Raw genomic sequence first — 16,167 nt, 5'->3', positions numbered from 1 at the left:
CTGACTTTACTCCAACATTTGTAGTAACTTATAAGAAAAAAAAATCAAATTTTAGTCAAGTTATTTCACATTTTCACTTTATTATTAGTATGACTTTTGCTTGTAGTTTTTTTTTTTTTTTTAAATGAAACGAGACAAACAGTGGAAATATATTAATGAAATTTATGACATCTAAACTTGTTGACTTGTGAAATTGATTAGCCAAGGATCTAATAGATACATATACAGCATGGTTTGGGTATTCAATGCACTCAAACAATATTGGTATATTTTTCAGAATCTTGTGGTTTGCAGTCAAGCATGTAACTACATGCTCTCACAGCCTCCTCCACTGTTAAGAAGATCCATTCCATTCCTAATGTTTCCAGAAATTTCGATTTTTCAAGCTTCTTCATCACTTCTGCAACTGGATTCACCAACACCAACTGTTCCACAAATTTCCCATCATATTAAGTAACCTATTTTCATATAAATAATCCTACTAGAGTATAAATTAATTATTTTATAGAAATTGATTACCTTGAGCCCTCTTCGATCAATAATCTTCTTAATCTCATCCATCATGCTAATCCCACTTGTATCAATGTTTCCCACAGCTGAAAATCATACACATTTTTCAGTTAAGCATAGAATCCTCAAAAATCAATTTTGTTACAAATGTTAGTATACTTACCACTCATGTCGAGCACAACGTGTTGCAATCCTGTATCACCGCAGGACTTGATCCTTTCCTCTTCCTCGTCGATCCATCTTGAAATCCTAAAGAAAAGATGGCAAGAACAACAATCAATTAGATAAATTAAGAAGCATAATGTTCATTTCATACAATTAATTAATCTCAATCTCATGTAACATATTAATTATTTTATTAGTACATACCTCTCTCTCAAATAGTTGGAATTGGCAAAGTAAATGGGAGCATCGATTTCAAGAATGAGAATTCCGGGCACTGTCTGTGCTTTCTGATAATGATGGACGTTTCTGTAAACCTTGGAATCAGGAAGGTTTCCAAGAACTAATGTTCTTGGTCTTGCTATGAATAGCAAAACCCTCAATACCGAAAGTCCAATCTGTCAATATAATTAATTTTTAATCTTAGTATTAATTATTAATCTAAATTTATTGAAATGAGGTGTGGAGGTAGGGTAGGATGGTTACGGCGAGAACGAGTCCAATCTGAATGCTGCCGAAGACGACACCTACATAGGCGGCCATGCAGACGAGGAAGTCAAATTTGTCGACGTGCCACAAATGCATGGCTGCCTCGTAGTCAATGAGCCCTAGCATCGCCGCCATAATGATGGCCGCTAGCACCACCAACGGCGTGTAGTAGAACAACGGCGTCAGGAAAAGTAGTGTTGCCATCACCGCAATCGCCATCACTATGTTCGACACTGCCGTCTTGCATCCCGCGTTGAAGTTCACAGCCGATCGAGAAAACGGCCCTATTTTTCAAACCATTAATAGTGATTTTTCAGTTTAGTGTCTATTTTTATGAGACGAATGAATTCTTATTTTTATTTTTTTTAGTACCTGTGGTAAGGTAGCAAGAGGTGCAAGAACCAACAATGTTCATCATTCCAAAAGCAATCATTTCTTTGTTGCCATCTATGTGGTAATTCTTGAACATGGCAAAGCTTCTCCCCACTGCCATCCCCTCCTATCATCCATAAAATAAATTCATTTATTATTTCATTTCAGGATAAAAAGTGGTAATTCAATTTACATATACCTATATAATATGATGATTAAGAATGAATAATTGAAGATTTGACATAGAGAGATACTAATTGATTAGACTGCCCCAAAAGATAAAACCTCAATTGGAGGGCAGTTGCTCCCCATCAATTATTCATCCTCGTCACAAGCATATTTATATTTTAAATAAATTTATATTGATATAGAAGATCAATAGAAACCATTAGTTTAGAGTGCTACAAATAGTCAAGTTGCTATCTTGACGCACTAGGCCATATATAGGGACCATTTAAAGCCACACTAATGAGTAATGACAAGTGGTCCAAATAAATAATGAGCAAATAAAAACAAACCATGTTTTCTATGTTTGATGACGATAAAAAAAAATATACTTTACTACTTTGTAGTATTATGTGTATAGATAGGATAGCCAATACGACAGTACAAAAATAGACGATAAATACACCAAAAAAGAAATATATACTTACAGCCATTGAAATGATGCCAGTGATGATGCCAGTCTTGATTGCTATAGGCAGATATCTTGAATCAAAGTTGAGATCCATAAATGAAGCTGGATTTATTCCCTTTTTCAAATGTCCTATCTGCATGTAATAACAACCAACATTATTAATTTACCTTTCTTCCTATTTAATTCAAATAATTTTGGACATATTAGAGGGCTCACCACTTGCACTCCGTGCTTTTCGGCATGGGTCAGGTACACAAGAAGGCTTCCCAATATCACTGATGTTAATGGAGCCATTGCTGATATCCAGAATAGATTTGCCCTCTTCTTGCTCTGTAATTTTCATTTATTGTTATAACTATTTTTCCTTTCAAAAATTGTAGGAAAAAGTGGGATCATGTCATGGCTAATTAATTAATTTCTTCTCTTGACATTCTAGCTGCAAAGATTTCTAGAAAAAGTTTAATTATTAAAGCTAATCTTGATCAACTTCTTATGAGTTAGGTTTGAACATGAGGGTTTACTTTAAATTTGTTAATACTAAGCAAACTTTTTGTGAAGGAATTATTGGTAAACTAGCTGTGTGGGCCCTCTTAGGAGAGATTACATGATTCTTCTTTTTGCTAAACAAGTATTGCTTGACTTCGTTGTCGAGTAACCTTCTTTAGTACTAGTAATAGAATAATATTGATTTTAATCCTTTATACAGAAATAAAGAGTGGCATGATAAAATTATATACTGCTTAAAATGGAAGAGAAAGTAAGTCTAAAAGTTGAGAGATGAACTTACAAAATATCTCGAAATTAGGAGGTAGAATAGGAAGACAAATCCCAATAAAGCACTTTCCCATCTCCACTGCAAATTACCATAGTTATAATGAGAAACAAACTTATTGTAAATACATAATTAATTATTGCTATGAACGTATTGATAAAATGAAACGATTCACGAATACCACGAATGATAGGACACAACTAAATCATTAATACTATAGGTGGCCACGTTTTAGTTTTATGATAAATAAAATAAGTGATATTGGTTTTTCTAGAAACAAAAGTCATTTTCAACACAAATTGATAAATATGGGGCAGTGATCAGAGATAAAGTTGAGATAAACAGATGCATCCAAGTTGATTTTTAAGAATAGTTAATTAAGCAAATCAATGTAATTCTCTTCTATCGGACAAGAATATATCTAAGATTAGCTCGAATATCTATTTTTAATCAGTTATTAATCTCGATTAAGGAATTATGTATGTGCGTGTAGACAGAATATATTCACTCCACCCGTTAATAAGAAACTTTTAATACTCAGTAGTCTTTGATGCTCGTGTAATAAGAATATGTCAAGTTAATGTAATCTTTTTAACATTTTAACCATCACGATTAAGAAGCTAAACTCTGTCATGCGCATACAATTGATGGGCAATATCAAAATTAAGAAACACCTAATTGTTTAATTAATTAGTAATCCCCTTTGGAAAAATTGAAATTTATCTACCAACCCAATAAACAAAGCCAAAAAGAAAAGGAGAAATTGAGCACACAAATAGTAGCAACAAATTGATTTCTCAACAACAAATTCCATTCACACAAGAAATAATGAAATATTGACATGCACATGCTAACATAATTGAGGAGAGAGATAGTAAAAAAAATACCTGGTGAGTTTGAGTGAAAATAGAGTGCAAGACATCGATGACGTCAGTTTTATGAGTAAAATGTTCAAGCCCTAAAACGCCTTTCAGTTGTTGCAGAATCACAACCGTCGCCGCTCCGGCCATGAACCCTACTATCGTTGCATGCGACAGAAAATCCACTATGAATCCCAGCCTGTCACAATTTTATGTTGCAATATATTAATTTTATCACGTACATAAATAAATTACTACTAAAAAATTACTTATGTATTACTCCTATGTATTATGATAATATATGAAAATAGTGACCTGAAAATGTATCACTTAGAATGAGACCGAATAAATTACTACATACTATGCAATTATTATGATAATATATGAAAATAATGACCTGAAAATGCCCATTGCCGTTTCAAAGAGGCCAGCGAAGAAAGCCGCGGTGAAGGCAAGATGGACATAAAGCTGCGGATCTTGTTGCGCGTCCACGGCATCCCCAAGCATGGACGCCGTGAGCAGTGATGCCACGGCCACCGTGCCAACGGCCAAGTCCCGCGAGCTCCCCATTACCGCGTAAATCAACGGTGGAACAAAGCTCGAATCTACACATATCATTATATATATTTATGTCACGCATTTAACATCAAGAAATAAAAATAATAAATGGATGTATATTAAAAATAAACAAACTTACAAAGGCCAAGAATGGGTGGCAAATTGGCGAGCTTGGCATAGCTGATTCCCTGAGGAATGGCCAAGCTGGCAATGGTGATTCCGGCGATGAGGTCGGCCTTGAAGAACTCGAGGGTGTAGTGGCGGCCCCACTCGATGATCGGGAACACGTATTGCAGGCCGAGGATGAGTCTCCGACGTGGTGGCTGGTTCTTGAACTGGCGGAGGGGGTCGTCGGGGAAGAATGTCTCCTTCAGTGTGTTCTTTAGGGACTCCGAGAACGGCTGCGGAGGCGGGATCTCCACGCGGTGGCCGGCGTACGGGTCCACGTGGTCGGCGGTTCCCATGTAACTAGTTTTTGGTTTACTAAGTTTGTGTGTTTTGGGTTAGGAGAAATGTTGTGTAAGCTTATAATGTTGGTGTAGAGTGTGAGGAATGGTAGGGGAGTTTATATAGTGGTGGAGAGGGCATCAAATTTGAGTGCTTTGTGGGGTCACACACCCACACACACAATAAACATTGATGATATTAAAATGTTTTGAAAAAAAAATGTTTGTCAAAGAGTGATTGTTTTTTTAATTTAATTTAATTAACTACTCTTTTTAATTGCTTAGTTTCCTCTTTTGCAAGAATAGGAAACTTCTTGGAGTATCAATATCCACTCACTGACTATCGTAAGCATGTTTTTAGCTTCCTTTTACAAATCCCACATTTTCATTGTACAGACAACCACCACTATAAAATAGATGAACACAAAGAATTATTTAACCAGTTTAATACGATGTGTATCTACGTTTATAGACTATGCTAAGCTAGATATTTCACTATATAATTTTCAGGATAATATTACAATAATAAGGAAGCACCGCTATTTATAGGCACAATAGAGAGCCAACCAAAATTCTAATCTCACGAGGAAAAACAAGTAGTATATATTTACTATATACATGACCGAGGCACTCCCATAAGTAATCTTGTTCTTGGAATTTACTATCTCGTGTTTTTACTTGATAGTGATAAAAAGATGTATTTATTGTATTTAAGGTGTATATAATTCCTATATAATAGATGACTCAAACTCACATCTAATTGTTTTGTACAGATTTTTTATCTCAACTAAAATTATGTTGAGAATAATATCTTCTATTTCATGTTTTAAGTGTAACATCATCTCACATACTATTATTTTAATAATTATAATTTTGAAGTAAAGTTAATTCTAAATTTATCATACTTACTTAATTTTCTTCTGTTGTAAGATGATAGAATGAGATTCTGAGCACTTTGTACTTCAATCTTTTAGTACTAATAACTAATTAAAAATTAACACTGAAAGTTAAGGCCAGATAGTTATTATGGATCTTAATTAGATATAATCAATCTTAGTTAATAATAGTAAGTAAAGTCAAAACCAAAACACGAGAAGTATACCATGTGCTAATTTTTTATTTTTATTTTATATATAAATATATAATTATTGAGCTACAAGAATAATTTATGTCCTCGCATTCTTTATGTGTTATATCCATACTTATCACATTTATACAATAAAAATAAGTTTACAAACTAATCAAAGGATATAAATTAGGTCAACAAAAGCCCCAACAAAACTTCTCTTTCTTTATAAGGTATATCCCTATACATGCAATAACAAAATTTTCCAGTGGGTATGAGTTGGCCAAATGGTAGAGAGGTTAATGCTGAAGTCAAAGGTCTCAGGTCCGAATCCTTTGTGACGCGGCCTTTAAATTAAAATTCATTTCTGTAAAATAAATCCACTCTTTAATTCTCATGATATGAATTTAATTCATAATAACCAAGTTTCAATAGGCTATAAATCTATGAATCATGAATTCTCAATCGAATATATATAAATTTCAATGTATGTTTGAGTTAAAAAATTGAATCTCTACGCATTCGACCTAGACTCCGAATTTATTGATCAACAGTATAATCCCTATACCTTTTGTAAGAAACTGATTTATTTATCAAATTTATGTACACGGCCATTTCAAATTTGAACAAATTATGATCAATCAATATTATACAAAATTCTCCACTAATTCCTCATAATAATTTTTTTTATTTTTTTTATTCCTATTATCTTTTCTTGAGAAAACACAACTTTATACTCCCTCCGTTCCATAGTAATGGAGGCGTTTCTTTTCGGCACGGAAATTAAGAAAAATTGTGTTAGGTGAGTTAAGTAAAGGGAGAATAAAATGAAAAATGAAAAAAGTAGAGAGATGAAGAGAAAAAAAAAATAAAAGAGAATAAAGTAAGTGTGAAAAAATGTGTTGACTTTTATTAAAAAAGAAAATAACTCTATTACCATGGGGCGTACTAAAAATGACAAAAATAATTCTATTCAAGTATCTTGCAAAAAGGTACCGGTAACTCTGGTATGATTTGAATCTTCTAGGTTGGTATCATTGCTTCTAAAATGGCTGCCTACCAACGTGGTCGACTCTTATTGGATGCAAATTACAACAACCAATGAGCTTGCAACACTTGTCACATGAACCTACAGCCAAAACGATTTCGATTAATTAAAGGGTGGCATCAGGCATGGCATCTGATAAAATGGCATGCTGATCGAATTAAAAAACCGGAAATGATTAATGATTATTGAATAATTAATTCAATTTAAAGTTATAGTTTTTGGTGGTAATGAAATCATGCCAATTTAGGGGGTTGCTCCGAACCTAACGGTAGGCTTCGAATCAGATATTTTATACATATACGTTACAAAACCAGATTTAATTAAATTTGAAGTTGACGATGCTCTGACAACCAATCAAATGTTTACATATGTGGCGATTTTGTCACACACAATAGAGTCAGTCAAACTCATAATTCGATATTAAATCTAATTGAACAGTTTATTATGGGTTCAGTTTGTTACTAGAGTTTGATTCGAATTTTAATTCGTGCCTAGATTTTGAAATGTGTTTGGCTCAAAGAAAACCCCTAATTTCATTGCATCTATAAGTGCATTAATTCTAGTAATTAATGTTTTGACTTATATACTCTATTTCATTTGATAGTAACTTGAAAACGACGAACGCATTATTACTACACAAGGAGTTTTTAACCCCTGCCACCGACTTTTAAATTTATTTCTAAATGGTTATCAATTGTCGTAATTTTTGTGTTGAACTTATGTTGGAAATCTTTAGTTAGAAGTCACGCTCAGGTAACTAAGTATCCCTGAACTAATTTGGTATTCGCTTTCTAAGATAAAATAATACTAACATGCAATCTGAGATTGAGTTATGAGATTATTTTAGTCATAGGGATCAGCTATGACTAATTATCCCATGATTATCTATCTAGGATTGAGTTGTGGGGTTGAATCTCATGAACCAAATACACTACAAATTTAATCCTGGATACAATCTTGCAAACCAAGCACCCCCTAAAAGTACATATGCTATTAATTAATCCTAAATAGAATGATGATATAAGGTATAAATTTATCTTTTATATTAAAGCTCAAAATTTTACTCTATCCAAGGAAAATGTGTTGTCCGAATTTTTATAGGACCTATTTATTTTATAGAATTATTTGATTATTGTTTTGGGTGGCACGTAGTTAGGTTGCTGGTGTGTGTGATTATAAATTTTCAACTTTATCAACTTATATATGCATGACAGGAGAGTGTTATATTGCTAACTCAATACCTAATTGCTAACTACAATTAAATAATAGCCATTAGATATTCAAATTAAGGGTCTAGATCATCAACCACGAAATGTCAATACGATCAACAAAAAACGTCAATAAAGGCATATGATTAATTCCATAAAATATCAATAGGGATATTAATGTCAATTAACTATATGTTTAGTTATAACTAACTTTTAAAAGAAATCCCAAAACGTTAAATTCATATAACATATATCAAATTAAAGATAATTTTATAAGGATTCCAACGATATCATACATGCATCTGTCCAGACGTCAAAATTTGAAAAAAAATTCGATTTTTTTTCAATTTTTTCGTAAAGCAGAAATGTCAACGTACTATATAAAATATGTCAATATAATACATGTACAATGTCAATATAAGCAATGGGTTAACATTCTTAAAGCATTGTGTTGATATTCTCAAAGCATTGTGTTGATATTTCCGAAACACTATATTGACATTTTCATCTAAAATCCTAATTTGACGGTTTTTTTATCTTTTTTTATTTTATTAATAAAAATGAAAATTACACGTGGCAAATTGTAGACCACACGTTTTCTAAAATCCTATGGCCTTAAATTAATTATAGTTAGCAATTAAGTGATAAGTTAGCAATTGATCACTCCCCTAAATAGACAATAGTATCCCCAATCCACATATAAATAGACAATAGTTATGAAGGATGTTTAAGTACGAAATTATCTATAATAATTATTTTCGAAAAATGAAAAAAAATGTGTATGGTCGTGCAAATTGTGGATTGGATGCAGCTAGGTAAAGTAAGAAGCACTTAATGTGGATCCCCTGCTTCCAAGTCTCAATGTATGGGAAAATACACTTTCACTTCTTTTTATTGGATTAATAATTATGACGAAATTTGTTTTTTTTTTAATCTGTAAAATTAGACTTTGGACTGGATCGACATCATTTTCTTAGCTAGGTATACACTTATTACTAAAATAAATACGTACACTTATAATTCCAATATATTTAACTAATTAAAGTACCAAAAAATATTATGTTCAAATTCAACCTAATTAGAATTTATATTTATCTAATGTTACGTACACGGTTATTAACAAATTTGTCTTACATATGAATGTTACAAATCTTGATTATTGCACGACCTCAAACTTTTTAACTATCCAAAATTTGAGTTGTGAGTGATTATAGTAATCGCAAATCAAATTTAGATGTATAAGTTTTTGATGAGATAATAGATGCTCATGTTTGTACTTTAATAAAACATAATCATTTTCCAAGAAATTAAAGATGTTAGGCTCGCAATAATTGAAAGTAAACCAATAGTATCCATTACTTTTGGAAATTAAAAGTAAGTTATGTAGCCGTCAAATGAAATACGTCACATATTGGTGGTGTGGAATGGTGCTAGTTACATGAATAGGGCTCGTTTGGTTTTGTGAAATGCATAGACACCCTTATCCACATATTCGATTGAGTTGTTTTGTTGTTGAGGCCTTTATTTTCAGGTTATGCATGAATTGCAACCACTAACATATTAGTCTCTTCATTTCTCTCATTTGGGATGAAAAAAAAAAAAAAAAAGTCGAGCATTTGTGAAAGTGGCGGTGCATAGCAGGCCACTCCTATTATAGGTCTACCGTTAGGCCAAAATATCTGAGCAAGAAAACCCAATAGGCCTAAATCGAAAATAGTCCAAATCAAATAAAGTTGATCCATATCAAAGTAAAGGTAGCCAACATCCCAAATGACTAAATGTTACACAAAAATAAAAGACATCAAAATTGTAAGACATCTCCTATTGTTTGTTTCTAATAATAAAAGGGGCTCATTTGTTATGGAGCATGTGATATTAATATTGTATTTGGTAATTATCTTTAAAAAAGTGATGGTAGAAAAATAATTTCTTTGTAATTTAACCCATAGGTTTATGGTTGGATGCTGAAATTATGGTAATTTAATTTATTAATATATGATATGATTAAGGTTTATATTACGTTGAAAAGACAACGATGAAACCCGACACGGAAGTACACTTAGGTTGACTAGATAACGACTCGATTTGTACCATTTTCCAGCCCTACATGAGATGACAAAAACTTTCTCCATGTGACAATTGAAAAATATACGAAAATTATAATATAATCAGTTACTTTTTAAAATTGCAGAATTGACCACAAATTATAAATTGGCCAAATTTAATGGTCTTTTATCAATGCTAACTAGATCTTATGACTTATGAGTATAATTTTGATCGTTTCATCCACAGCTCTGATAGAAACCCTAGTGTGATAGTGTCATTATTAATTGAGTGCAATTAATCAAGTGTGACCAACTCAGCCTACAAATAAAATAAATAAAATGCTAGGTGGACTACATTAGTCACACTTGCATATTTATTCGAACCTAATGTGTTTTGCCTTAATAATACACTTCTACTAGGTCATCTCAAATAAAAACATTATAGGTCATTTATTAGTATACGCCTATTTATATTAGGAAGGTTATGTTTCTTGTCTTGACTTTCAAAGTGAAATATATATAGTCTATCCACATTGTGCCTTCTTGTCGATGAGATTCCTTCAACCAACAATCCATATAGAAAATGCCAATAAATGTCTGTATAAAATAGTCGCTTTTTGGTTGTCTAGTCATTGTCATTTGATCAGATAATCTTCGTTAAAGTTTCCTCTTCATATCGATATGATCATCAATTTAAATCATACTATTATGCGGTAGATTCTATCCAACATGTCCATTTTGTATTTTCTGCTCTCTATTATTGCAAGTCTAAGTCTCAAATATAAGGGTTTTAATAACTTATTTTCTTAAATTGCTTTCTTCCCCATGTCGAATATTTTTTGTCCAAACCATCAATTCGCATATCAAATTCACCTTTATAAAATACTACTTCCGTCCTTAAAAAACCTACCCCCGCCCGATTCACATTGCCTCCTCGGCTGCAGTCTCGCTCCCTCTTTGAGTTCTCCAGTCGATTTTCTCCCTCAATAGGAATAGTCTCCTATCAATACATCACACATGCACAGTTACATTTAGCTAGTTAGGAATAATTTTTTCCTTTTGTATAGGGTTACATGAAGTAATTCGTTAAAAAATAAGAAATATTCGACGGTATAAAAACTAAACCAAATTAATCATATCAAACAACAAAGAATAGAAATGGAGTATAAACGAAAATGTAAACATCGTGTGAGAAGATATGGAAATTTAGTATCTGCATAATTTAAGCTCGCATTGCTAGTTTTAAAAGAAAATGTAAACATCATATAGAAAAATATTGGTAGAAATTTATCTCCGCATTAATTATCCTTATCATATCAAGCCCACGTTGCTTCAGACGCGTAAAGCAAACAGTTTCATAGCTAAATAAAAAAAATACAGTATATAAATAAAATCACGATTTAAAAATACAATAGTACTCGATCCTATACTAAAATGTGAGTACCATAATTGAATTTTAATTACAAAATTATTGCCAACCGTGCGCTCAGCTTGCAGTCACCGACTAAATCTTCATCAATTTTTTATTTTTAATTTACTTTATCGTATTATAGATATTATAAGTAGACAGGCCCCATAAACTTTTCGTGACAAACATACAAACCACCATGTATAGTTATTTATACTTATTTTTCAAGTCAAATATATATAGGTAGAAAAAAGGAAAATTTCAAGTAAAACATTTTTGAACACGTCTTTATGCAAGACAAATAATTAATTCTGATTTTCATGACAACCTCTAACAAAATAATCTAATGAATATACGATATTTAGTAAGATTTTTATAATTTTATGATGATTTCACGTTTAATATTCAATACTATATTCAGGTAAAATAAATTGAGCATGTAAATGTTTTTATTGAGTAAGAAATACGGTTATACTTCCTTCTGTCCGCAAATAAGAGTTTCATTTTTCTATTTTAGTCCGTCCGTGAATAGGAGTCTCGGTTCACTTTTCCATAAATGGTAATAGGGTCTCACCTCTTTCACTAACTCATTTCATTCACATTTCATTTAAAACTAATATATACAAGTGGGACATTTATTCAGGTAAAATAAATTGAGTATGTAAATGTTTTTATTGAGTAAGAAATACGGTTATACTTCCCTCTGTCCGCGAATAAGAGTCATATTTTTCTATTTTAGTTCGTCCGTGAATAGGAGTCCCGGTTCACTTTTACCATAAATGGTAATAGGGTCTCACCTTTCACTAACTCATTTTATTCATATTTCATTTAAAACTAGATACAAGTGTAACCTTTATTCCACTAACTCTTTTCCACTCACTTTTCTTAACATTTAAAAACTCGTGTCACCCATAAATGAGACTAATAATGGCGGATGGAGGGAGTATATGACAGTAAGTTGCAAATATGAGTGCAGTACTATACTAGAACTGAAATTTTGATTCAACTTAATATTTAATACTTATTCAAATAAAATAAATCGAGTATGTGAATATTTTTGTTGAGTCGAGAAATTAGTTGTCAGTTTGAGAATATAAGTGACTGTGCGGAGTATACTAATTTACATTAGAGTCGAATATGTTGGTTCAGGTTTGATATTAATTATGGGTATTTTATATAATTTTAGTCCACTAAATTTCTTATATTTCAAACTTTCATTCTGCTCTATTTATAAAAAAAAATTTAAGCTCTATTGCTCTAATAACACATTCATATGTCATAAATTACTTTGACTTATATGCACATGATTATTCAAACTTGAATAATGTTTTCAAATTTATTGGGCTAAGGTATGTAACATCATCCCATCGTTTCCGTGTGAATTCTTCATCAAACAAAGTAGATGTCCTCTCAAATATGGAGACAGCAGACATATAGATGTAATAAATATTGGGTGGTACCATTATTTAAATGGGTAAATAGCCATAAATTACTAAATTTGGTCAAAATCTAGTCCATCCCATAAAATTTAACATTCGTTAATTTCACGAAGTTTCAATTTTTTTAGTTTATTCCATAAGTTGAATTATAGATGAAATCTTTGCATCTCTACATTGAAATTCATTATGAAATCTCCATTCAACTTAAAGATCAAACTTCTTATAATTACACTTTGGATTATACACACATTTTTTTTTGTGATTTAAATTTCAAATTCATCTTATGAGATAAACTAAAAAAAATTGAAACTTAATGATTTTAATTAGCAGATTTCAAATTTTATGAGATAAATTAAATTTTAACTGAAGTTAGTAATTTAAATGCCTCTTACAAAGGTTATAATTGATTAATTGTGAGTGTCACGAATTGTGTACGGTACTGTACACGGTAGGGGTCCAATTGGCAAAATCATTTTATGATAAGTGGTTGGTGTTGTTGGTTAGCACAGTTGGCCCATTAATCAATTAATTTATTATACAGGAGTATATCCAAAACAATAACCAATGCATTTCGATAAAAATATGAGTATTTTTCATTTTCATTCGTCTCATAAAAATATTAATATTTTTATTTATAGAAGGTTGTTCACAACTTATTATTCATAAACATCAATTTATTTACTCTTCCGCTCTCAAAGAGTATGAGTTATTTCCTTTTTTTCGTCCGTCCCTGAAAAGTATGAATTTTCTAATTTTGAAAAAGTCAAACAACTTATTCCCTTGCACATCATTTTATTTACAACTTATACAATTACTATTAACAACTTAAACCATTACAATAGTGTGGACCCCACTATTCACTAACATTATTTTTACTACTACAATTTTCTCTCTCTTTCTCTTACTTTTCTCTTTATTTATTAAAATCCGTGTCAAACCCATTGTTCATATTCTTTAGGAATGGATGGAGTATAACTTATAGCCCCCAACATTACAACTCCTTAAATACTAATAATGTGAGTACAGCATGCACTAATACTATTTAATTACCATTTACATCATCTCTTACTTTACCAATTGTACATTAATTTCGATGTCATTTCAAATACATACTGTTCCCTCCGTCCCACTTTAGGAGTTCCGATTTACCATTTTGGGATATCCCACTTTAGAAGTCCCGGTTAGAATATTCCATAAATGGTAGGTCTCACATTCAACTAACTTTTTTCCACTCACATTTTATTATAAAACAAATATAAAAAAACAGGACCCACATTCCACTATCTTTTTTCACCAATTTTCTTTTACATTTCTTAAAACTCGTGCTGAACTCAACCGGGACTCCTAAAGTGAGACGGAGGGAGTAGTATATTTTTGTGGGCGGAGAGAGTATATATACTAGGACTATACGATTTAACAAACAAAATATTTTAAATCAAACTATAATATTTGTAAAATAAAATTCATTTCATAATCTATAGCATAATTTGATTTGATGCTGCCGTGAATTTGGGGGAGGATCCCCTACCGTGGGGGAAAAACACAGCACACATTTGTTCTTCAAATGACATGCAATTAGTTAGTACCACAGTCTCATTGTGTTCATTTACTATGCTTTTCTTCCTATATTAATATTCCTATATTAAATATTAATAGTAGAAGAAAAGTGTAGTAAATGACTTAGTGATATAGTACCACTTTTACTATTTTCAGTAAAAAAAGAAAAACAAAAGACTAAGTTTACTTGGAATGTCCATTAAAATAGATCAATTCTAAATATAGAAAGTTTACAACGAATCGAGATAAATTTACACCAGCAAATCGATTGACCAATACTTTCATATTCTTTCTAAGAAAAAAAATGATTCAACATCTCTTATTAAAAGGGTAGTTGTAAATGACAACATCATTCTTACTCCTTATTTTTCTAGGTGTATCCACCCTCTTATTTCTATTTTTATCCGTTTTTAAAATTTATTACTTTTTCCTTTTATTATTTTTGGTAATATCGATTAACTCATTATCACTCACATTTTATTATAAAACTAATATTTAAAAATAAGACCCATATGTACTAATTTTTTCAACCCACTTTCTATTAATGCATTTTAATTCGGACGTTGTTTTGCAAAAATGAGGAGTAATTACTTAGAATAAAGATAAAGCAAAGTAAGTAAGAGAATAATGTATATACGACTTTCTTCTATATTATTCTCTCTCTTACTTTACTTTCTCCATACTCTAACTATTTCTTATCATATTCGCAAAACAACAATAAAAATGAAATGCCTCAGTTGTAGTAGGATATAATGAGTATATTTCTTAAAACTCGTGCCAAATATATAAGTGTTGGAGGTAGAGGTGCCCATAGTTCCGGAACCGGCGATTACGGTTTCGGAAATTGCCGAACTGCGAGGTTGTTTTGCGGTTACGGTTACAAAACTGCCGGTTTCGGTTCCAAACCGGCAGTTTTTTACGCGTTCCGAACCGCCAATTTTTTGCGGTTTCGGATGAGTTTCACGGTTTTCGGCAGTTTTTTGCGGTTTCGGTTTGGAACAGTCCGAAATCGGCGATTTCGGTTCGAAAATATTTGAACCTGAACCGAACCACAGTTCAAAAATCGACGATTTAGGTTTGGGTAAATTCTCACGATTTCGGTTTTAACCAGTGGCGGATTCAGAACCTTAAAATGACGGGGGCAGAATTTAAATGTTAAATATTAATAAATTTAATATTTAAAGATGAAATATTATATTTGATATTATTTAAAATAATAAAATAAATAATATTATATTAATATTTAAGTAGCACTAGCTTCGTTAATAAAATATAAACATATACTATAGCTTGCAAATATATATAGTTCATTTTAAAATATAAAATTATTGTAGTTATTATATACGTTCAAAACCACTGTAAGTATTATATATAAAAGCGATATAAGTAGAGCAGTAAATATTTCAATTTCAAAAATATTTAAAATGTTTATTTTATTACATAGAAAATACGATTCATGGATCACAAATTATAAGTACTTTAAGACAAAAAAACTTTAACACAAGATTAAAAATGATTTTAACTAAAGAATAAATATAACAACATAATATATGTAAATTAGTAAAAGTTTAGATTTCATAAAGTATTTAA

General features: G+C 31.3%; 1 protein-coding gene across 1 annotated transcript; it reads right to left on the bottom strand.

Moving 5' to 3' along the window:
- Positions 1–161: 161 nt before the first annotated feature.
- On the bottom strand, positions 162–4,904 carry LOC125202672 (sulfate transporter 3.1-like). Its single transcript, XM_048101122.2, has 12 exons — positions 4,500–4,904; positions 4,200–4,407; positions 3,830–4,001; positions 2,958–3,023; positions 2,387–2,500; positions 2,187–2,303; positions 1,534–1,660; positions 1,159–1,445; positions 880–1,070; positions 674–759; positions 520–596; positions 162–425 (listed from the first exon to the last, which is right to left on the bottom strand). Exons 1-12 carry the CDS (start codon positions 4,822–4,824, stop codon positions 252–254), a joined length of 1,944 nt encoding a protein of 647 aa, XP_047957079.1. The 5' UTR covers positions 4,825–4,904; the 3' UTR covers positions 162–251.
- Positions 4,905–16,167: the final 11,263 nt, after the last annotated feature.

This window comes from Salvia hispanica, chromosome 2, assembly GCF_029641045.1.
Source record: "Salvia hispanica isolate PSC_SH4W2 chromosome 2, Shi_PSC_v1, whole genome shotgun sequence".
Classification (NCBI taxonomy): domain Eukaryota; kingdom Viridiplantae; phylum Streptophyta; class Magnoliopsida; order Lamiales; family Lamiaceae; genus Salvia; species Salvia hispanica.
The sequence above is the reverse complement of the archived record's forward strand: the minus strand, read 5'-3'. Positions and strand labels throughout refer to the sequence as shown.